Source organism: Orussus abietinus, unplaced genomic scaffold (genome assembly GCF_000612105.2).
Source record: "Orussus abietinus isolate OABI.00-Male unplaced genomic scaffold, Oabi_2.0 scaffold15, whole genome shotgun sequence".
Taxonomy (NCBI): domain Eukaryota; kingdom Metazoa; phylum Arthropoda; class Insecta; order Hymenoptera; family Orussidae; genus Orussus; species Orussus abietinus.
In genome coordinates this window covers 871,544-896,406 of record NW_019396010.1, presented here as the reverse complement: position 1 = coordinate 896,406, position 24,863 = coordinate 871,544, and the positions used below count along the sequence as shown (strand labels likewise).

The 24,863-nt window shown below is 46.0% G+C and overlaps 1 protein-coding gene across 1 annotated transcript; it reads right to left on the bottom strand.

The window, feature by feature from the left end:
* Positions 1-707: 707 nt before the first annotated feature.
* On the bottom strand, positions 708-21,005 carry LOC105696367 (transcription factor GATA-4). The gene is made up of 7 exons (XM_023434424.1): positions 20,916-21,005; positions 19,640-20,766; positions 14,373-14,512; positions 13,891-14,229; positions 7,591-7,766; positions 2,789-3,023; positions 708-1,944 (listed from the first exon to the last, which is right to left on the bottom strand). The coding sequence occupies exons 2-7, from the start codon at positions 20,632-20,634 to the stop codon at positions 1,547-1,549; spliced, it is 2,283 nt and encodes a 760-aa protein (XP_023290192.1). The 5' UTR covers positions 20,635-20,766; positions 20,916-21,005; the 3' UTR covers positions 708-1,546.
* Between the last annotated feature and the right edge of the window lie 3,858 nt (positions 21,006-24,863).

The window sequence follows — 24,863 nt, the reverse complement described above, 5'->3', positions numbered from 1 at the left end:
TTTCAAATAAAACATGTGTACTAGCTTTATTTCTAATATATATATTTTTTTCTTCCGTACTTACTCGATTCGCGGGATTTTCGTTCACGTGAAACGAATCCATGTGCAACGGATATTTCGCGTCAATGTTTTATATTATATGTACATAAAGGATACATATATGTTATTATTGTATCTTTCATACGTACATAAAAGTTTTGAAGGCACAGTTTACAATCGCCAGTAGTACAGTGCTCGGTGCATGATCTCTTATCAAGGGTTGTTTCCATAGCTACAGAGCATACACGGGATCACGACTGATAAGCGGCAAGGTATGGCATCGCCCTGAGATTACCAACTTGCATCATTGCCTGGTTTATGACCAAGGGGTATGGTGCTTACAAACGTTCCTCAAAATGTCTACATAAACGAAGGAAAGAAGGTATCCGTATATAAAATCCTTAAGGCGAAGTGGAACCGTCAAATGAGTCGACTCGAACAATTTGACGACAATTTGGAACACTCTGGTAATCGAGAAACTCGAATTTCAACGGGATAAAGGGAAAAAAGTGTCATATGCCCTGCTACGCTAAAACGATGGTAATACGAGGTCTTGGAGGGAAAATTTAGTTGACGTGGAAATCACAGATGGCGCAAGGTGTCTCTCTGCAGTCAATTGGAGCCTCGGAAACCATGAATCCAGAGGGTTTCTGGAGTTTTACTTCGATTTCCTTATTCACCCTTTATACTCACCTGATAATTCATTCCATCATCCGCAGGCGAATCTCAATAATTATTATTAATAAAATTAAGGATCAAATTACCCCTCAACCATGGATGGGAAGTAGGATACAATCACAATAATGTAATGCCTTTTATCCAGTCGGTAAAACATGTCTATTTATTTCTGTCCAATAAAAATAATAATCAACAACAATAGTCCTCTTACTTATGTAAACGCCATTTCACTGTAATTTTTACGGGGTCACCCATGATATTAAACGGGAATATAGATCATAACCAATTTATTAAAACAGTGCGCCGAGTTTACGTCTAGAGATTTGCCCTAAATAACGATATAAAATAGTAAAGTCTATAAAGACATGGTACTGGTAAGTAGATAAACTTACTAAAAAGGAAACTTAACTCCAAATTTACATTAGTCTATGAGAAGTATTTACAAAATTAGCCCAGTACCATACGGTACGCGCATGCTACTAAAACTTCCGAAAAGAAATATTATTTACAGCATCGAGATACGTGTTACATGTCAAAGGTGTGACGTCGGTCATGCGGATGCCACCATAGTGGCGTTTCATAAAAAAACGTCGCTCATGCGGAAGCCACTATAGTGGCGTCTCTAAATTAAAGGGTTAAGACCGGACGTCACTTGTTATCGAATCGCATTGTTGCTTATCATATGAAATCAAAGGCAAGTCGCTTTCAAAGAAGGGAATCGTTTTCACTGATTTCCACCTGAGTAGTTCGTCATCATCAGCTGAAGTCGAGTAGCGCAAAGACATTTGCACAGCGATCGGTAAATGTCGTTTCGAGGTTTGCGGACTTCCTACGAGGATATCGAGACCACCGTGGGTCTCTCTAGGTGGCCATTGTCCAGCATTATTTTACTGCAGGTCGAATTGGGCGAGGAATTTCCCAGGGTGACGATATGCGACGGGGTCAGCTGATGGTTGTCCGGCGAGTGACAAGCCGACACGAGAACCGGGGACCCGGTGGCCCCGGGTGGGGAAGGACACTCCACTTTTGGGGAATGACCCTCGATGAGCTGTTGTTGGTGTTGCTGTTGCTGGTCTTGCTGTTGCGGCAGCTTCTGGGAAGTGATCATGTCGTAGTAGAGCGCCTGGGAGTTGCCGTAGAGGGTCGGTTGTGAGTTCCCGTAGAGGGTGCTGGCGTAAGTCACTTGGGGAAGAGCGTTGTGAGTCGTTCTGGGGTCCCCATAGTTATCTGCAAAGTCAAAGCGTCGGATGTAGTGCGTGTCGCGGAGCAGAAAATCGGGGAAAAAGATTGTGACGGTGATTCCTTAATTGATCTAAACGAATATTTAAGAGCCATCCGAGGGGTTGGTCGTTCACGGAACTGGTGCACCGAATCGTTCCAAACTTTACTACGTGAATATGGAGGCTAGTGGAAAGTTCGAAGTCTTGAGAATATTCCCCTGGGAATTTCAGACCAATTTATCAAATTATCGCGACAAAGACTAGCCGACGATAATTCTTAATTGCAACATTTTATCGAGGTGCTCTCGGTACAAGAGCGGAAAAGATCTAAAGTTCTCGGACCCCTGAAGTGAGGACGATTCCAATCCATGGCGTTGTATGTCCTCATACTACTTCCGTGGTTTTAAGATGATATGAAAGACGCTGAGAGAAATGCTTGCTCTAAAAACCCATGTTAACCCCGAGACAAGCCGGCAACCTCTTGCAATCGTTGTCGAAAGTATTTTCCATATATTCCCATCTGACTCTGTAACATTCCCCAAATAAACTTCCTCTGTAAAATGAAATATCATGAGTTTTAGGACCTACCTTAGGGCCCCCACATTCACGTGGGAGAATTTCAAACTAATCGGCACACTCAATTCGGAGAATACTTTCCTCAACGATTTGACTTCTCAGATATATATACATACATATATATATATATACACTCTTTCATATCACCTTAAGATTAGACTTTTCTTCACTCTCAATAATTTGTCATCCCAACCTGCCGGGTTCAAACTTAAGGCTGTTGTTGTTATTGTTATTGTTGGTGCTGCTGTTGTTGTTATTGTTGTTGTTAAAGGTACCATTAGCTACTCCACGGAGTATCGGCGTGTCGGAGGACTTCATCCCACCCTTCGGCTTTCTCTTACGAGTCTGGATGCTGTCCTTCTTCATTGTCAAAGGCCTGTTAATCCCGTGAAGTTTGAAGTAGAGTCCGCATGCGTTGCAAACCGCATCGCCCCCGGAATTGCGGCGCCATAAAGACGTCGCCGTTGTTTGACAATTACTGCACGAGAGACCGGCGCGTCTCGACGCGGACTGTGGAAAAAACGATCATTATTATAGAGAGGAATTATTTCAATTTATCGATTTACCCTGTCCGAGCCCTAGACGTGCCTCTTCTTTCCGAGAGAAATATTCACCCTACTGGAACACTGGTGATATGTAAGGGTCATTCTATACACATTAAATGTCAAAAAGATAAAACTTTTATCCAAACTGGGTGTACCGAATAATTTGAAATCTTAACCCGGGATTATATTTCACTTTTCGCAATGAAATTTCACGAGCATACGTTCTTCCTTGGGGCTTTTATAATCACGGGTTAACGTTGCAAATGATTCGGTGCACCCAGTTTGGAGAAAAGTTAAATAAATATTTTTTGTAAAACTATATAATAAAATATTATATATAATTCTTGACATAAACTTTAACTTATAGCTACTAAAACTATGTAATAAAATATTTTATATAGAGTGACCCTTTTATAGCACCTTAATTAGAGGTTTCTTTTTAACGTTTAGAAAAGTAGATCTGCTCGAGCAGTGAATTTTTCTCTCGGTGTAGAAGACCACGTTCGAGCTCGACGTAAGCTACGGAATAATGGATGGTCACGGAAAAGGACATTTGTAGGCACGTAAAACGTGATACCAGGAAGTAAAAAGTGCCTCCCGGAACCAGCCACGAATACCGAAATTATCCGGGAAAAGAAACCTCTTTCTTCGTCGACTGCAACGAAAACGCCATTTGGGAGTCGATTCTGTAACATCGGCTAGAGTGCTCGCTTCTCGCCCTATCATCTCACGTGAGTTTATTCGTCCAGTTCTCCAAATGGAAATGTTCTTTATCGGTAAAGAAAATCCAGTCCGCAGATTTGTTGGGAAAGAAGACTAGAAATACGAAATAAAGTTGTAATGCGTGGATGATCGAGATTACGACGCGGCACCCACGTATACCCTGTTTTACCGATCACGAAGATTTCGCCTCTTTAAAAGTAGTTCCGATTTTTCCCGAGGTGTAAAAGTGAGGTGAAACCATGGCGCGAAACATCTCATCTCTGCCGGAAGGAACTCGGTCCTTGATTTCGTGGTTTCAGACCGAGTAGTCTCACGCGAAGTATCTCACATATCCATAGGGAATGTTCCCCGGATCCGAGTTACAGAATCGACCTCCTGGTATCACCGTCTCGCGTAAAGAAGATTCACACAAAGGGAAAGCACCGGTAGAAGAAACTTAGGTGTTGGGAAGGGGAGCCTATCGCTAAATTTCGCCCAAAGTCTCGTCCGAAAGTCCCTTGCACAGATTTTCGAGAAAATGTGGAAACACCGGCAGTAACACCTGATAGTTTCGGTCGAGCGGATGGGAACCAGGTGGTAGCAGAGCCACCACCAATCCACCAATCACCAATCACCAATCCATCACCGATTTCCCTGGAACTTTCTGTGCAAGTTACCACCGGCGATTTCGGGGTAGGCGCCGCCACCTTTGCAATGTCACGCTCAAGCCTGGAAAAAAATCCTTCAAGAAGACACTTTCATTACGAATTTCTGGGGATATGTCGCGCTCGTTCTCCCCTTATGGACGAGCAACGAGGCTTTGCGTGAAATCGGAAAGGAGAGCGGTTACCATGGGTATAGTGGCACCTCAAGCTACGAGACAGACAGAGGAGTCGATCACGCAAAAAGATGGACTTGGAAGATGTGGGAGGAAGTCAGAAAAAGAAGAAAAAAAAAAAAATAAGAGAGAGTACTCGAAAATAGTCATCGAAATTGTGAAACGTGAGAATCTGGTTACAATATTCGGTGGCCCGTTTGCATGCCTCCTCGTGGAAATTCATCATTACTGCACCTAATTTCTGGATGAAATGAATTTTACTTAATAATCCGACAATTTTCGCCGACACTTCGAAATTTCCTTCATTCGGACGCGATTAAGGCGATATGAAAGTGTGATACATATATATACCAAAAAGTCAGAATATTGATAAAACTTTTCCTCCAAATTCAGTGCACCCGGTTTGGAGACAAGTTTTGACAATATCTTGACGTTTGATATATTGAATTCATATCGCCTTAATTTCGCAGGAATGTATGATAGGAATTGGAAATAAATGCAGATAGCTATACGAAGAGGTTAACAGACTTTTTGGGGAAAAGGAGAGAGGATACGTAAAAGATTCCGAGGATACATAAATACAACATATAAACAAGGGTGAAAAGCAAACAATGTAGATGAACGGAAGGTTTACGGAGTCCATATCAAGGAGAGACACGACGTAAAAAAAGTAGATTCTATTGAAACGACTTTGTAACGAAAAAAAGCTCAAGCCATAAAAAAAAAGAGCGACATTAACTTTAACGAAATCCGACATGTCGTTGCATTACTTTTATCCGTGAAATCCGAAAATATTATAAATTATACTCGTCTTGAGAATGAAAAACTGATAAGAATACACTCCACGGATGTGGCTATCAATGAAGAGCGGACCTTCGACTGAAGAATTAAAAAAGAAAGGAACTGAATAAACGTAAACAAGATGGATAAATTCTCTAAAATAAACTTTTGTAACATCTCCCCAAGGTTAAAGTCAAGTTTAATCAGTTTCGAGCCTGATAACGAAGGTCGGTAACCACGATACCGTTTTAATACGTTCGTTTCAATAATCTTCGGAACAGTTTCGGCCAATCTTCCGATGGTGCAATCGAATCTTCGTCATTGATTTCGGCAACAGGACCTGTTTCTACACGGCAATGGACGAAATACCGAAAGTGAGACCCATTAAAGGATGATTTTCCAAATTTCACCGTGAAGCCGGAATACTGTATCGTCTCTTTCCTTGATCCGTTCCCTCCAAACGGACAAGAGATGGATAAGGAGAATCGCTCGTTATAGAGAAAAATGTCCTGGCTGGTTTTGCATTTCTGATAACACGAGTCGAGATTTTTATCCTACTTAGACCCTCCACTTGTAGACCTTCAAATGAGTTTTGAGATGACAAAAGAACACGTGATTAAGCAGGCCCTAAGAAAGAACGCGATGCTGGTGAGATTTAATTTTCCTAGAGAGAAATATCTTTTTTGTTTCTTCTCCGAGATAAGTGCAACAATTTTTTTTTTTTTAAAGAAATCTCACGAGCAGCGCGTCAATCCTTAGGGCCTCCATAATCACGTGTCAAAGTTTCAGATAATTCGGAACACCCAGTTTGGAGAAAAGTTATATAAATATTTTCCCTTTTCCTTACGTGCATATCAAAGTTTCTTATCATAGACAGGACCAAGAGAGGATCTACTGATATTCCGCGGGTTCAAAGCAGGACTAAAGACATCGACTCGAGGATGCGGCGAAAAAAAATCGGCGCAATCTATTCGTGGGAAACGTAAATTCGAAGTTAAACGATGCGCCTCCTAACAATCGCATTTCCGACCCAGATACCATATTTCTTATCGCTTTGACTGGAGTCGGTAAAGCAAACCGCGTGCGCGTGCTCGCGCACGCGCACGTGGCCACCCCCATGGACGATCGGCGCAAATCGCGTATCCATTGCATTTTTCTCCGAGCAGTGGAGGTTCCGCGGTTTCGAAGACATGTCAGGAGGTCGCCGGGATCTGATCGGACGAGATTAAGAGAAGATATGAACAGAGAGACCGGGCGGGAATTGACACCTACCAAACGGCGGCTCGATTTCTCCTCGGGGGCGCGAGGAGGACCACTATACCCATAGAAGTTTTTGTACAATTCGCCCTGGTCCGCCACTGAAACAGACAGGAGGCCAAACGTTAGGGACGCATCCACGTGACAGAGAGAATCTTGTACGGACGATTACCGATCTAAGGATTCGACGGGTCGCGACGACCCGTCTCCTGGGGGTACGTCTTGACCAGGGTCAGGGTTAGGATCAGGATCGGGAGCAGAAAGGACCGAGCACCACGGGCGAATTTCCACAGAGGCTCCTGGTCGCACCTTGGGGGGGCAGATATATATGGTCATGGATCATTCCGCCTTATCACTCTATCAGCCGACGATCCTGCGATCCTGAGATAGTCGAGATCGCCGGTCACCGGACCCGTTGTTCGCTCCCTCGTTCATGAACAAAATACTCTCGAGCAGACCGTTTAGGGTACTCGTTCACTATCACGGTCACAGGGATAACCAAACGACGTGTCAAGGGGTTAAGGTGATACGAAAGTGCCGGGAAGAGGTCTCGTTTATGAAACTCCCCCCTACCGAGGGGTACCGAATCGTTTCAAGCTTGACTTTGGAAATTAAATTTCATGTTCATTCAAATTGTAAAGTTTGAAAGGACTCGGTACATCCACTTGGTAGAGAAGTTTCATGAAGGATTACCCTTTCGCATGCCACTATCGCATCCCCTTAATCCGAGGTGTCGTCGGATGAAATCATCATTAGCGGGGAAGGAGCTATCCAGTGAGGACCTGAGGGGTGCTCTTATCACTCTGCTCTCGAGGGTCTGATCGGCAAACGAGTCGAGTCTCTCCTACCGAACAACGTGTCCAGGAACGTCAATGGACATATCTCCGGCGCCTCTCGACATCTCAAGACGTCTCGGGAACGCATGACCAGGGCCGTGTGGTCGCTCCTTGCTTACCAGGCGCCGTGTAGGTTTACCAAGAGGACGATTCATTCCATTCATCTTGTTGTACAGACCGCAGGCGTTGCAGAGGTAATGTCCGGTACCGTCTCGTCGCCACAAAGGGGTGGAAACAGCTCCGCAATTAACGCACTCTCTGCCCTCGGTAAAGTACTCCGCCTCGATGGTACGCACTGTGTCGTTACAGAGATGCATCGTGATTTTTCGCTGCCTTTTCGGATTTTCAACGACGGGTCTAATTGACTCTGGTTCTAAGTTCGCAGGTGCACCCTAGGAGCCTACGAGTGCGAGGACAAGGAACCGCCAGGAGGTGCGGGATTTGGCACATCAAAGTGGATCTTGAGATCGGTCTCTAGAATCCGAGACAGTGCGATCTCCGATTCCGAGCACCTGCTTGCTTTCGTACCGATGCCTAATCAACGTCTGACCACTGTACGTTAATTTAGAAATACCTCCGTGTAGCTAACGAAACGTTAACATGCGATTAGTACCTCGAAATGGATTTTATTTAGTACTTCGAGATGGACTTTCAGATCGGTTTTCGAATTCTGGGACCGTGCGATCTCGGATTTCAGGCACCTGCTTACTTTGGTATCGATGCTTGGTCAACGTTATCATCACTTTACGTTAATACAGAAATACCTTGGGATAGCTAACGTTATCCTACGATTATAATATATCATACAAAATGGCGTTAACCTTCATGCCATCAGCCCCCCCAGAGGGGAATAGATGCCCAAATCGAGACCTTTCATATTTCCCTTCCATTATAACAATTATTGATCCTAGGCAAATAATTGAAGATTATAAGGAAGATAAAAGACAACGGCATGATATGTACATGAATTTTAATTTAGAAGTATACGATGAAAACTAAGGCGTCTATCCGTACTTCACCCTGTGCGTCTCTCTTCCTCTCCTATGTGAGACATCGTTTGCTAACACATGCGTTCTCTCTTTTACCTCCACTTCTGGTTTGTTAGCCAACTTTTAGAGCATTAAGCGCTAACCTAGGATCTATAGTCCTTCTTTAGTCTTTGTCTACTGAGTAGCGTTTAAGGAAATGATGGTCACTGCGCGTGCTTACGCGTGACGAGCACAACGCGCAGGCGCGAGCATGCAATGAAACACAACGGATCGGAACGACGTGCGTGTGTTTCCGTCGTCGGCGTTATCTGTGGCCTCTTTTTTCCCAACACCGACGGACATTTTCCCCTACGTCGGTGTCCGAAAGAAATTGCAACATCCAGGAAAGCGAGAGTCATGGAAAGAGGTCACAATTCCCGCAGAAAATCTGCAAGGGCGCTAGTTAAGACGTAATTAGGATATTAACTTAGTTAAGGTCTATCATCTGATGTCACACATTTCTATCTAGAGATTCCCTGAAAAGACCCAATAAAGAATGGATCGAAACTTTGTTCAAGTTAGTTTCGACGGCACCGATATATGGCAAATGACTCGGATCGCTCGTTGCATATAAAATACTACCCCATCCCTAATTTTTTTTTAATTTTTCGGTAATTTTCCTTTGGCCTCCTGGTCGACCATGTCGCGTCGCCGAGGGCAACAAGAACCATTTATTCGTTTTTAATGGCCTCGGTATTAATAGGTATGCCTGGGGCAACGCAAGGTCTCGAATAAGTGGCGAGAACTTATGAATCCATGTATTTCCAATAATAAAAAGAATCAAGCATACAGGTCTTGCAACGACGACTTTCGGGGCATACCCTTTCTTAAGGGGATGTGAAAGTGTCATCCGAAAGCTCAATCGTTTATGAAACTCTTCTCTAAACTGGGTTGTTTGAAACTCAACGTGAACTCGAGGACCATAAGGAAGGTCCTGACCCTCGCGAAATTACATTTTCCATAAGAAAATAATTAACGTGATGGCTCTGTCATCGAGACACCAATGGAGTCCAAGAATCGCGATACCTTTACGATCGTTTAACCGAAGTAACGAGATATTCCGGCACGTCGAGAGGATGCAGGGCTCTCGTTACGACGAAAGGAAGACCGAAGGGGTCATTGAAGTCGTCGCAAGATCGGACTGGGAAGCAATCGGATATTATGTAAGCAAGCCCTGGGAGATGACGATGCTGACGTGGAGACGAACCCAACGTAGGTTCAGGTTGCGCTCCCGCGTCTTTCCGACGCCGGGAGAGAAAGACGGCCAAGGTGGAATGTGCACTCGGTGCACTTATCAATGCAATGAACTGCACCCCGTGGACCCACAGCCGCCTTGCGTCTACCTACGTGCAATTCCCAAAGCCGAACACGAAACTTCCGAGCAGCTCCGGTGGTCCTGTGACGTCGAAGCTACGTTCGATACGGACCTCGAGGAAAGGGGACGGAGGCGATCATGAATGAAAGATCGAAAAAGTCATCTCGAGAGCGACCATAGGGTACTCACTCAGGAGTGCCGTGGATTTAAATTTATAATTTTATCACATTGTGTGTTATAATTTTCCCGCACTGTCCTTAACAATTCTCCGGGTAACGTGGGACATCCCGAAGGAGGAGGGACCTCGAGATCGTTTTTTCCAAGAGACCGAATTAATTTAGGCCCGGCCACGTGGTCGGTCCTTGGGATGATGCACGTAGCTCGGTGCCCTCGGGTCTCAAAGTGCCGGGAGGATCCCCGCCAGGGTGTCTGGCCGGCGTACCAAGTTAAATTTCCCCGGTGAACACACGGTGAACACCGATGAACACACTACGAACACACGAACGAGACCCTCGAGGCCGCGGTATGTTAAAAGGCCCCGTTCGGCTTTCTCGGCCTCGGGCCGACCGGCCCCACGTGCAACTGCAGACTTCCTCGTCGAGAAACCACTTAAAGACTTTCAATCCCGAAGCGTTGCCATCCCCTGGCGCATCTCCGAGTACTCCAGTTTCTTTTTTTTCCTCCCGGCTCAACCTGAGAGGAAATTTCACACGGGGAAAGCCTTCGAAAAAGTGAAGAATCGGGATGCGCGCAGGGGAGACCGAGGTCATTTGCATAAATTATTACATTTTTAATTCCGTAATTGACAGTAACGATGGATTTCCCCTAAGAGCACAAGGATGACACCATTAGGGGAGGGGAAGGGGTGAATTGTCCGGGTCACGGATGTCCGAAAATTCCATATCACTCGAAGACTCGATCCGGTCCACTGAGGATCGACCTCGATAAACCGAGGGGGCCAGATTGCGTATGTCTTTTTACACTTGCTCGGATTAAAACGCCATCCGAGTGAACTTTGCGTAACGAGTACTTACCAAAAAATTATTCCTCTTATTAAAGAAAACATTCGACATGCCTAATCATGAAAACCTTTAGAGGCGATGAAGATGAACCTTGGCGAATGAATTTAATCCGTATGCAATATCGAACGAATTGTATGAATGTTGCACCCGGACAGCAAAAGAAAAACGTCTTATCTCTAAAACTTACACGTACTAGGCTTTTACTTCCGACATTTACTATTTCCTCCCTACAGACTTTACGCGAATGGAAATCGCGTAAAACGCATCCACGTGGACCGTACACTGCGTAAATTGAGGGACGGGTGTACCTCAATGGGTACTTGTCTTTCTCGCTTATCAAGCCCGGTATCAGCGGTCGCAATAACGCACACGATGCACCGCAAAGAGTCTTCGCGAATGGTACGATCCATCCCCAACACAGAAGAAACGAACAACTGACATCATTCCTATCGCATCCGATTAGATACTTAGGTGGAAGCCGACCAGAAATACCGAAATTATCGTAAACGCGACTAGATACATCCCTATCGTTAACCCCGTATCGCGTGTAGACACAACTTGATTATACCTACGCATTGCCTAGGTCAGGGTCGCGTCGATACGTTTCATTGACCGACGATCGTAGTACGTTTAGACGTAAACCGAGACTACATACAGGTGGATCGAGAATCGTGTTTGCCCTCCCTCCAGCGAAAATCTATACGTCAGGTCGAGGAATAAGTCGTATCAAGGCGAAGTTGAAACACGTGGAGGAACTTCATCGACGTCGATAAAAGATATTCCTCTAAATACCTACGTTGCCGACATTTGAATTTATATCATTACATAAATGTCGGTAAATACTCGAAATGACGTTCCCACCAAAAAGGGCATGGTTGAATATTAATTTTTTATTAAAATTAAATTTCGATTAAATATCACGGCGCCTTTCATATCGTCTCAGCTTTTGTGCCATTGTCGGTGACTCGTCCGAGGTTGTCGAGGTCGGAATTAATCTATAATAAAACCTCACGAGGGGACGGAAAGAGACGAGCAATGGCGTCGTACACGAAGCGATGGAGAGAAGAACGGAACAAACGAAGCCGAACAGATTTGTCACCCAAAGTAATACGTAACTTCTCCGGCGAACAAAGGGAACGTTTGGCTAAGATTTTGACGTTTCCCCCTAAACATCATTGTTCGATCCGGAGTCGTCGAGCTCTTTGGAGGCGAGACTGCAACAAAACTGCGAATCTTTATTGCGAATCTATAATTGTAAAACTGAATATATTGTCGGCCGCTCGTCACTGACCCGTCACCGAGATAAGTCCTCGGCTTGGTGATAACGACGTAAATTGGTATGCAGATTTCTCCGCTCACTTGTGCCTCTACGGATGGAAAGTTCTCTTGATTTCTAGCCTTAATCGGATTCAAAGCATGTATATTTCTTTTAGGCCACTGGATGAAATTCTTAAATTTCATTGAGAAAAAAAAAAAGAATCCGCGAAAATAAAATGTCGCAGAAGTGGTAAGGGCTTGATATATTGGAGCGGAGTATGATAAATAAATTAGTAAATATAACGAATAAAGACCTCCAAGGGGCCTGAAGGGTAGATGCCTAAACTATCAGATTTTAGGTACGTATCCAGGGCATTTCTTCTAGAAAGTGGTTCCTCGAAGATTGCACAAATCGAGGGAAAGATGTCATTCGGAAATGCCCGGAAGACTTCTAGAAAACGTATTCACGATTCTAAGAAACCTCACGTGTCTCAATTAGTGACGTGAACCACTTTCAAGGACGCTCGAACAATTTCCTTTCTCATGATTCGACAGAACGCCATTAGAAGGACGTTCCTAGACTCACCCGAAAAATAAAGAAAAATCCACGGCTAATTTCCCGACCACGAAAGTCTAATTTCCAAATCTAGGAAATTTAAAGGTGAAGTGGCAATAAATGCCATGGCAGAAGAAAAAACAAACCAAGTGAGATATGGGCTAAAAGGAGGATTAATAATCGACGCTCCTCGGAAACGCCCCCGGAAAGCAGATCCCTGGTAACTAATGTCCCAGACTCGGTCTCCCCCAAAAGTCCCTAGGCACAACACGCCTCTGACAATTTCCATACACGAGGACGAAACGCGATCCTTCGAGCTGTTATGGGGATCTTCGATTCGTCACTTAACACCATGGCGGTGTCCATTAAAGAGACGTAACGAGAACCGCCGACCCGTAAACTACCCCACAAAACACCCTTAAGGTTAAGGGAAACTCGTCGAGGAACTTGACGTCGGTAAAACAATACTTTTCTAAATACCAACATTCAATTTTATATCGACAGCCCCGTCGAATTACGTACAATAATTGCAAAGAAATCCAAGTTAAACTCCAGAAGTCCTCTGGATTCACGGTTCCCGAGGCCCTAATCGACTGAATGTTTTTCCCTTATCGCGTTCAAATGCGAGTTTATCGATTACCAGAGTGCTCTGAATTGTCGCACATTCGTCCTGACACTTTTGTACACCTTATATCGCTTGAGAACATCCACCGTACGAGAGAAGAGGCACGAAATCCGACATGGACAATCTGGACGCGTGAGAGTATGTCGGGAAAAATTCGTAAACACCTGACAGCTCACGTGACGTGGAATCCGTGCGAGTTTCTCGCATGCGTCCATCGTCCTTTCGATCTCCTGTGAGTAAGACTCGGTAAAAGAATTCCTCCTCGGTTTGCGCGTTAAGGCGTAAGAATTATGAAGGAATAATTAATTTGCCGCTTATGTTCAAAATTAGCTTTCATTATGCCCCGCCGTATTTCATTGACCGGGCCACCTTATGACGTCCTAGTTAAGCTTTGCAATGAAAAGTGCGACATCCGAATATATTAGATTAAAGAATAAGTTCCGGCCGTCTCGAACCTAACCTAGGGTAATTAAATCAGGGGGAGCTTATCCTCACCCTAACAGACCCGCCCTGGGAAGTCAGGATCCCAGCCCGGCCTTCCCGATCGCCCTTGCAGATTTTCTACACGACCACGGTTATTTAACGAATACAACCCTTAGGTGAGAAAATTACTCACTCGCTGTCAAGCTGGCAGCCGCGCTCAGCTGATGTTGAGCTGGCGAGGTGGGCGCCGTCGGGGTCTGACGTCGGGACGAGGGCCCGACGCGGCTGTACGGCGCCGAGATGATTTCGCCCGTCTGTGCAGGGTAGGACCAGGAGGTGACATCCCCAGCGGCGCTGCTGACGACCCCAGAAGTAGTCTGATGAGACGAATACGGTGGACTGTACCCCCGAAACGAGGTCCTTCCGCTGAAGGGTTGGGAAAACGCTGGTAAGGACTGGTGGGACACCGTGGTAGTGGACTTGCTGCAATAGTCCTCCGATATCGCGGGAAGCGACGTGGTCAGGCCTGAAACTGCCGACAAGCAGAGAAATTAATGCCCGAGCTGAACTACCCTGGTAGCAGGGAATCATTTCTAGATATTCTTGCGTAAAGAAAATAAAAAAAAAAAAATGGATTGCTTATGAGTACCCCTAATGTTAGTACCAGTTTCTCACCTTGAGTGGACCATAGTTGCTGCGGGGACGACGTAAGCTCCGTAGGGCTACTCGTCATGTAGGGCAAGCTGTACCCGTTTCCGCATCCGGCGCCTCCAGCCATGGTACCGACTGCGTTTATGGTGCGATACATCGGCGAACTGAAACACGAGATATTTCGGAGCAAGTGTTAGAGCATAGTTGCCCCACCACGAGGCGTCTCATCCAGAGGATGAGTCGATGGGAAACGCAAGTGGCCGAGCACGCCCCTGCCCCTGGGATTTCTCAGATCGCATCTCTCGATCGCCGATCCAGTCGCGTTAAACCGAGTACAGATCCGAGCACGAAGACATACGAGACACGCGAGGCCAAATGAGGATACAAATCTAGACGACTAATCACGGGAAAAAAAAAAAGAATGGTTAAGAAAACCACAATTGTGGTGATCGTGACCCTATCGCAAGGCAACGTACGGAAGAAAGTGTGACATATCCAGTCCCAAATAGTCAAAAGATTTATACATCTTTTATCCAAAGTGGATGCATCGAATAGTCGGAAACTTCGACACGTGGAGGCTCTAAGGAATAACTCGGCGGCAAGTTTAGAACGACTTTGCAACGGGTAAAACCTTCCTATAGTATGTGGTTGCAGCTCCGGGTACGTGGCCACCTTCCTCTACTATTTTTTTTTTCCGCTACCCTGAGGTAGTTGCCCGTAAATATATGCGGCAAGCTGATAAGATGTCGCGTCCGTTGAGTGGTCTCTTTTACCGAGCCGTTAGCGGAATAGGAAGCGTCAAGAGGGGGTCTGCCGGAAGTAACCCTTGCGGGAGACCGGAACTACGGGGGTCGCATCCCGAATGCGGGCACGTGCCCCCGAGGAATTCCTCGGGCAAGGCAGGGGGCCATTACACGACTCCTCCATTACCACCGCCATGGGCCAGGAATTACGGGGACGTCGTTTTCCCTACCGTTAAGCGCCGGTCTGGTCCCCGGACCGAGACGGCCATTTGTACCTGGGCCGCCTCCACGCGTTTCCGTACCTGGACCCGCCTCGGGGTCCCGGAGGACCTCCACCGTGAGTGCACTTCCCGGAGATCTTCCCGTTAAGGATTATCTACGGGAAACGCGAGCCGTAAGGGCCCGGGAGAAACGCGGACCCCCGGGAAAGCTGCCCGATGAGGAACCGACGAGGTATTCCAGTTATTCGTCGGGCACTTCCCCGAGGACCACCCCTTGAAATCAGACGTCGAGACGACGTCTAGGTGCGGACGATCGGAAATTCCCGAAACTAGGCATTTCAAGATCGAGACACGTTGATCGTGCTCCAATATTCGATACTCCAGATACTCCTCGGGTACTTAATAGACGATACGCATTCGCCATACCTATGTACCTAATTTAGAGGATTAATTTACGTATATTCCACTTCATGGGTAGCCTGGGTAATACCCTTAAAAAAAAAAAAAAAAGTACCTCATTCGAGTCTACCGATTTGAGGGGGTCGCTTCACCTTAAGCCACCTCGAAGGCAATGCGCGGCGAAGACGCACCGGGGCATATATTTCTCCGCCGCGAGGAAAACACCACGACGAGGCGTGGGTGATTCGCGCCGAAGAGAACAACAGAGCCGAAGAGTACGTTCGGAAAGGTGTCAATACGGATTCGGCCTTGGCGAGAGACACCGCGGCCGGGGCACGTTCCGTCACGGCGGAACGTGTCTCGGGGAACCTTTGCGAGCGCGCGAGAACGGCCGCCTTATAGGTTAGGATACGCTCCCGCGCGGCCGCAGGGGAGGACGCGACTGAGAGGTGCGCGCTCGCCGCGGCCAAACATCGACGCCGCGGAACGTGTCGCCGCAACTCCACCGCTAACCACCCGCTTATCAGCTCGAAGAAACGCTCATCGATACCGTCTTCTTCGCCCTTATCGCGCCGATGTTTGAGCATCGGCGGCTTCGAAGTTGGGCACGGCGCGAAATGAGAGCAGAAAATGAGGGACAAGAATCTGTGCTCGTTATTAGGTAATATATATATATATATGTCTCCGTAAGAAATAATTAAATAAAAAAAAATATATTTATTTATTTATTTTGTAGAAAAACAAATTTCCATTCATCTTGGACAAGAAAGAAAAAATGTCAGACAGTGCAGATGTACAGGTTTAAAAGACATAAAAAGCACACTTGCTAAAGTGGACCGTACACGTGCGGAAGGACGACGCTCCCGTGCACGAGTCAGGTGCAGAGAAAATATTTACGTCGCGAAACGTGTCGGAGACACTTGTCCCCTCACTGAAGCTGCAGCGGTGTCGAAAATATATCTCCCACCATCTACCGATTCCTATTGGGCGTGAGTTGACATGTAAATTTGTTATTATCGTCGAGGCAGCGTGCACTCGGGAGAAAAATGTATCGGCACGATCATAGCTATATCCGCTGCTACGTTTAATCGGCAATCCTTTACGTGAGTGAACGGATAAACCAACGTTATCAATGTCGTCAATGTTCTTCCAGGGTGTCCCCACGTAACGATAGACGTCTTTAATGGAGAAAATGCATTTTCCCGAAAAAGTCTGAACCTCGTTTGCTTCAATGTTCTCGTCGTAGCGGTTTTTCCTGTCCCTGGTTCGTTTCCTCTTTGACCCGTTCGAGCCTTTTTTAGCGAACACCAAGTGTGTTCTAGGAGGCACTTAAAGTGCATCCTAAGTGTACGACATACTAGACTCGTCCTGTCGGAAAGTCTCGACGTGGAACGACGAGGTAACGCGCACGCGCGCTCCTAAACTTCCGCTTGTACACCCGATTCTACAAGAATCTACGCGATTACCGTGTTTTCCGAGGGGGTAATTTTTTCAGTAAATCATGGATTTTAACGCTTGAAATCATGCGGATAATCGCAAACGGAAATCCCTAAAAATCTTTGGAAATTTAATGCGATTCGTGAATGATAAATGCAGTAAATTTCGGATGGATATTTAAGTGAAAATTGCTTTGAGGATTTCGAGGTATACGATGGGTGTTCAATTATCGGAGCCGAATCCCGAGGGGAAGTTGACACTTCCGAGCCGTTCCCGATAAAGTTCCTGGGGGGAACGTTGGATGTCGGCTGGAAGATAAGTAGAACACTATTTCGTGTTTGCGCGTCGCAAACCGACGAGGCCTGCCCCGAAATATTTTACACCGACTTGAGAAGGTAAGGGAAAATATACAAGCAGCATTAAGGTGAAGTGAACCCACCCTCAAATCAGTCGATTCTAATAAAACACTTTTTTTTAAGGATATCGGATCGAACCGTCTGAAACATTGACACGCGACTCGTGGGCACCTAGGAATTATCCCACATGACTTTCCTGCAGGACGACTCATCGTGTCCCATTAAGGTGATATGAAAGGGTCGTTCTATATATATATAAACCGTAAAAATATTTCTAAAACTTTTCTTCAAACTGGCAACATGAATTGCGTCACCCGGACAGAGTGTTTGAGCGCATCACCAAGTGGACATAAACATCGTCAATTCCCAACTCACTACATTCCGATGCGGGCCCTTCCGGCTAGGTCTTCTTCCGGAGGTTCTGATCTGGAACTTCTCGTAGACGCAGGTTCCACCGAATTCGGGTCGGTCGTTCGCGAGGTCAGCTCCCGTATCCGTCACCGGGCAGAGGAGGACTGAACGGAACGGTCGAAACTCGGCGGGGAATGGCGATGCGCCCGAAGGTGGCAGGACTCCCCCCCTCCCCCTGCCCGGACCTACCTCCCGAACTCTGCCGACCTCTTCCGATCTCCGCCGACCACCTCCGACGTATCTACGGGACGCGTGGAGCCTCCTGCGCCTCGGCCGGCCCCTCCCCACCCTCCGGCCCTAGACTCGGGCCGAGCGCCGAATCCGCTCCCCCTCCTCCGCGCGTCCTCCGCCAAGCGCAACGCACGGCCGACCCCCAGCGACTGCGCCCTTTCCGCGCCGCGCAGGTATACTTATACCGCGCGACCCCCCGCCGCGTAGGTATGTACCATAGACATAGGAATATAGAGATAGAGTGTAATGCGGGAGGGAAGCTACTGACGGGAGGGTGGCGGGTGTTTTACGCCTAACTTTGATTGGCTAATGTTCCGCGCAAGCGTAACGACGGAGAAATGCATTCGAAGGAGGTTATGATAAACGTGGGAAGTAGTTGCGTATTTTTCAGAGGTTATGTAACATTTTTTATAAAAGTAAAAAAATGGTACGCTGTATTGTACCGTCCTGTAAGAGGACTCGAGAAGGTGTCGTTGATCCGAGCCGTGAGTAATAATCGCATTTCTCAGTTTATCGACTGTACGCGATAGAACGCACGAGTTGTTCTATTTGCAACATGATCCATTCGCTATCTGTCCGACGCGTGGTCGGCGCTTCTTCTTTAGGAACTACCAACCCTCTTCCTGTTGCTCGAAGATCATGCGGACATTAATTGCGCAATGTTCAATAACAGGGAGAGAGTTAATTGGTCGATTGGATCGAGGTGCGGCAATTAAGGTGATATCAAAGGCGCTGGGAAATTTAATCGACGTCGATTACGTTAAATTCACATCCTCACCCTTTTTGGTGGTAATGCCAAATTGAATACTCAAGTGATAGCATAAGCCGTCACGTTACCGATATTCATATTCATGTTGGTCTTTTAAAGTCTATGTTCAAATAAAATATTGTCTTCGAATTTAGTTTCTAACCGAAGGTATATTTTAGAGTATTATAATATTGTATTAAAGTTTCGCGCTACTACATGCTTACAATGTGCTTGGGAATGATAATGAAGCAACGATAACCTTGAGCCCCATGACCAAAGTACTACCTCGTAATTCGACATTAAAAACGCGATAAAGTTAATAATCTCATGTCAGAAAACTGCTCTAATTAATATCTAAAATAAATGCTGTATCGTTACAGCTAAAAAAAAAACCTCATTTACACCAAACCTTGCGAAAAGAATTATTACATTTTTTTAAATAAATTGAAAAAACGATCAAGTAAAATGTAGAACTCGTATTTGCATGGAATTTTCTTATAGCCTCCGTATTTAAGTTGCAAAGTTTGAAGCGATTCGGTACACTCAGTTTGGAGAAAAGTTTCATGAAGGACACTTCTTTGACGTCTCTTTCACATCACCTTAAGGATCTCAAGATAAAGCGATACCCCTCTCAAAGCAGTCGATTAGACGTTAACTTTAAGTTAGTACACGATGTCTGAATAAAGCTTCGAGGAAAAACCTAAAATGATAACGCGTGCCCATATCACCCTAATTCTGGACTAACCTGGACAGAGGTCCACTGGGCGAATGTGGGGCAGGTCCTTGATCGTGATCCTGGGTATGATGAGGCGTACTGGCGGAATGATGAGCATAAATGGATTCTATGTAAATCTGCTCGGTGACCCGGTCCGTGTCCTGGAGTCCATGGTTGGTCTGGACCGAAGGTGGAGGTTGCATGGCGGTGAGATGAGTAAAGGACTGCAGCCTCCCCTGGTCGTTGGGACTATATCCGCCTTCCTGGGAGTGCCGATGAGGGGAAGAGATACCCTGATCCTCGCGAGGACTCCGACTGGATCCCGGAGAACTGCCCGTCCTGACGGGGGGCGAAACGCCACCCCCTGGACCCCCGCTCGCGGCTCTGATGTGGTGTTGCAAATAGGGATCCTCGGGGAGGACGTCCTCCAGGTGGTGATGATTGCCCATGTTGTCGTTCCCGGAGGAACTTCCACTCCCTCCACCCGCCCCCAGGGTCGGGAAGAGCACCCCCAAGGGGAAGTCACCCCTGGTGCCGCGCATCGCCGCACCGATGCTGCTCACCCTGTCCACGTCCTCGTCCACGTCCTGGGATTTGTGGTGCTGCTGATCCTCCAGGTGCCGGTGGGCCGACAGAGGGTGCTGGTGCGCCTCCAAGTGGTGCTGAGTCTGTTGCTGCTGGTGGTGGTGGTGGTGGTGGTGATGGTGGTCCGACGGGGAAAGGGTCTCCGGTCCGTAACGACTCATCGTGAAGTGTCGCATGTAACTGGTAGCACGGTTTCCTTCCGATGGGACGGAGGCCTCGGCCGGGTGGCAACTATCCCCTCCCTCGGGAACCGGGACTTCTCCCGCCCCGTAGCTGTGCTCCGACTGATGCTGATCATGGTCACGCTGGTGGTGGTGGTGGTATCGACGATGGCCCCGGTAGTGGGGTAGCTGGTGGCGCTGCTCCTCCCTTGGACACCCCGTCCTCGTATCCGGGAAGGTATATCGAATCGAAGTCCCAGGGGATGCTGCGTTGCCCATGGGGATGAAATTGGCTGTTGACCATGGGGATGAAATTGTCTGTTGACCATGCCCAGATAGGGCGGTCGGCCTGTCATTATGATCGGTGAGAGACGTCAAAGTCACGTGACTAAACTGGGTGCACCGAATTATCTGAAACATTAACACGTGATCATGGAGGCTCTAAGGAAGAACGCGCTGCTCGGGGAATTTCATTTTTCGGGTATCAGGAATGATTTAAAAAATCTTACTTAACCGATGTACTGAATAATTTCCAGCGTATGGTTAAATCAAATACTTACGTGGTATTCATACGAATAGCTAATCTCTAGTTCGTATTTATTGAGATTTGTAGATTTCTTGAAAAGTGTGAGGATGGCAGACAGATCATATCAACACGGAGTGCTTATCAAGAAGTATGTCTCATGGATGTCACGTAACCTTAAAAAAATGAAAAGTAAGACCATTTTATTAGATAAGACCGTGTAGTATTCGGTACATTAGTATTATAACGTTGATGCGATAGCATTTATCATAGAAAATATTACTATTCGAGTGGCAATTTGTTTTTATTAAATATGTGTAATTTGATTTGCGTGTAGACCCCCTACAGAGGATTATCGCATTAGTGATTACACTGCACACAGTATTTTGTTACGGATAGTAGCATTTTCTGTTTCTGTTTCTCTTTCCACAAGGAGGGCCAATACGTAAATTTCTGCATCCGAAACAAAACGTCCGATTAATGAAGCGGGTATGGAAGATTAACGTTAAAACAATAGAGACTCATAATAAAATGGCATAATTGTGTTATCAAATTTAAAAATATGTTTTCCTCGAGGCATCATCTTTTAAAGTAGTGTGCACGCTTTCTCAAGCCAGAATTATCCTACGGCAGTAAATAACCCCAGTTATCGTACTGACATTAGCTCGGCATTGATGGACGCTTTAAATGCCACTATTGTTTGTAAAATATAAACAGTTTACAATTTTCTGTAAAAACTAGTAACTAACCATCAAACATTTTGTCGTCCCATCACTATTCCCAAAAAAGAAATCTCTGCGACAATATTTAAATACATGCTACAATTGAATGTCGCTTCGAAAAAAAAAAAAATAGAAAAACCAGGAAAAAGTATCAGAAAGAAATTGCACGCAATTAATATTCATTCGATGTAAAAAACTTTCCTATGTGCATACTATATAGCAATGCCTTCTCCATGTAGGCTTGAAAAGCTTATAGTAAGGTTTATGGGCGCTTTATACCTAAAGGGTTAACGAATGATTTGGTATACAAGATGGCCGATGAAGGATGTAGGTTGTTCCCGCGATCCTTACCAACGGATATCCGGATGTCTGTGGGGTCCGATGGCTCCGTCGGGCTGCCATTTTCCATTTCCGGTCGACCCGCCTCCAGCACGCCCACGGCGTCCCCCTCTTGGTCGTCGACGACATACCTCGACTGCTGCTGCCGTCGAAGTAGGTACTGGTGGTGGTGGTCTACGTTTCACATTAAAAAGCATTCGCGAACGGCAGAAGTTAAAATCGAACGTAGCCATTTTATCTATGAACTATTGCAAGAATATTTACCATTGCGATAATTGTCATAAAATGAAGCGGTGGATTTTGAGACGTTATCAAGATAGAGGATATAGATAGATTTCAGAATAAATCAATCTGGACGTAGAAGAGCAGAGATATCCTAATCGTCACCGACTAATATTATCTAATATCGAGGATTGACGAGCGTTAAAGTGTTTGGTTAGTTTCTCGAGGAAGGTGCAACGACACCCGGTTTCGGGGCTAGATCGTGCACCGTATTCGAGACCAACGTCCGGGTCAATTGACAGTCGAAAAACGGAGGTCAATCGTTCAGGGAGAACTGTTGCTAGCCGGTGCACTACAAAAATAACCGCGGTCCCTTATCACCCGCCGCTGCTGGTGGAGGAGCGTTCGCGCGCGGACGCAGAGAGGCGAGTCCGCCGTGAGTGGGAAAGAGAGCGAGCGAGCGGCCGACCAGTGCGCGGGAAAGGGACGCAACGACGTGGGTCGAGACAGTTCGCGCGCGGACGTAGAGAGCGCGAGCCCTCGTGAGTGGGAGAGAGAGCGACTGACTGGCCGGTCAGTGCGCTAGAAAGAGACGCAACGAGGGGGTCGACCGCTCGTGTCGGGGAGAGGCGAGGCCGCCGTGAGTGGGAAAGAGAGAGACCGAGTGGCTGACCAGTGCGTCGGAGAGAGAGGCAACGAGAGGGTCGAGCCGGTTCGCGCGCTGCTCTCTTGCTGATAAAAAATTATTTTTAATCACCTCGGGTCAGCTGGTCGCAGGACCACTGACTACACGATCACGCCGCGTCACGCATTGCGTGAGCACGGCGTGCGCGGCTGGGCGTGATTTTCCCATGTGGAAAACAGGAGAAACATTTAAAAAAAAAAGAAAAGAAACGCATCACCGATCTAGAAAAGCTAACACGAGTTGGACCTATAAACAACTTTTAGCTTTAGCGTTTAATTGACGTCTGCAAGAGTCTTATTCCGACGCCTGAATGTTTCACTAGATTAGCTGGCACATAAAAACCAGTTGTGACACCCAATGAGTGTTAGCGCTTATCAGAAGTTACCAATGAGAGCATTTGAGAAACTACCAGATAAATCGCCGGGAGATGTGTCGAGGGGACATTATGATAATTTCCAGTAATTAAAGTTCAATGCTGAACCATGGTTAATTCTCTGGATTATTAAATACGGAATAATCCACGATTCAAGCAATTCACGAAACAAGTAAACGTCACGTGCAGTGTACGTTAAGGCGAAGTGAAACCCTCAAATAAGTCGATTCGAAAAAGACACTTCTTTGATAATAGTGCCGAAAATTACGGGGTAATTTTTTATATCCATCCGACAGATATATCGCTCTTCCAAGATCCTTTAAAAGGACTCGCATGGTTTCGTCTTGACTTCCAGATTAAACAGTAATTAATCAACGTCTACTCAATTCCGTCAAACTTCACTTCAGGCAATGTTTATTAGCGATATCCAGAATGTTACTGGTGTACTTAACATTGAGCCGACCTTATTGACATTACCTAATCGAATTGGAGAGGTCAGGCTCAATGGATTATCGGCACGGTACTGCGAGCAATGGATTCCATCAAAATGAGGAATGCGCCTTTTTACGATCTGTTAATTCTCCCCAGGATAATTTGACGAGTAGTTAATTTCAAGTACCTCGGTTTATTTATCCCCAAGGGGACCCTAGTTAGAAATACTTGGAATTCCGGCTTTAGTGCTATTTAAAAAACGCATTAAGGTGAAGTGAAACACGTAGAGGAACTTACCGTCGAGAACGTATCTTTGCAGTAAATATATATACCAGCTTAAACTTAAACAATTCCACGACTGTGCAGAATCCCCCTTATCTCTTTCATTGTTGCTTGAGAACGTCTCGATGTTGAGCCACGACCCCGATTAATCATGTGATGCAGAAAACAGAAGCCAGTCGTAATATACATCGAGCGTCGTGACTCTTTGTAAGCTCTCGAAACATAAAGAAAATTTTCCATCATTAAGGTGATACGAAAGGGTCATTCTAAAAATATAAAACGTCAAAATATTTATAAAACTTTTCCCCAAGCTGGATGCAGAGAATCGGGGGAAACATAACATGTGATTATGGAGGCCCTAAGGGAAAACATGGTGCTCGTGAAAATTCATAAAAAAAAAAAAACAGAAAAAAAATATGTTTTAGTTCTAGTTTGGGACGAATGAAAAGCGTTTTTATAAAAAATTGAAATTTCACTAGCGCCTCGTTCTTCCTTAGGGCCTCCATAATCACATGCTGAAGTTCCAACGATTCACTCAGTTTGGAGAAAATTTTCATAAATGTTTTTGACGTTTCGGTATTGTATATATCGCACTTTCATATCACCTTAACAGGGTAGAGAACGATCGGAGGACCAACAGTAGCAGCTCGGCAAGTTTAGAAACGGCCAAAGAGCGGAAGAGGTTTGGTACACTTCGGTTCAGAGGTCAACCTTATCTTCAGGACTTGACAAAAACACGAGCCGTCATCACCGATGAGGGGCCGAGCGATATCGACGGGGTACGTCGAGATTTTTAGAGATTCAGAGGTCCCTTTATCTCGATTCCCTTCCGAACGCGATATATCACTGTTAAGGTCCGTTTAATGGCCTCACGAAGAAGAAACTCCAGTTACCGAAGTCCTCGTCCGACCCTTCCCACATAAAGATCCA

Coding starts and splice junctions, on each gene's coding strand:
- LOC105696367 (XM_023434424.1), bottom strand. CDS start 20,634: ATGGGCAACGCAGCATCCCCTGGGACTTCGATTCGATATACCTTCCCG. Junction 3,024..7,590: donor GTAAACCTACACGGCGCCTG/GTAAGCAAGGAG, acceptor TTTTTTCCACAG/TCCGCGTCGAGACGCGCCGG. Junction 1,945..2,788: donor ACTCCGTGGAGTAGCTAATG/GTACCTTTAACA, acceptor TTGACTTTGCAG/ATAACTATGGGGACCCCAGA.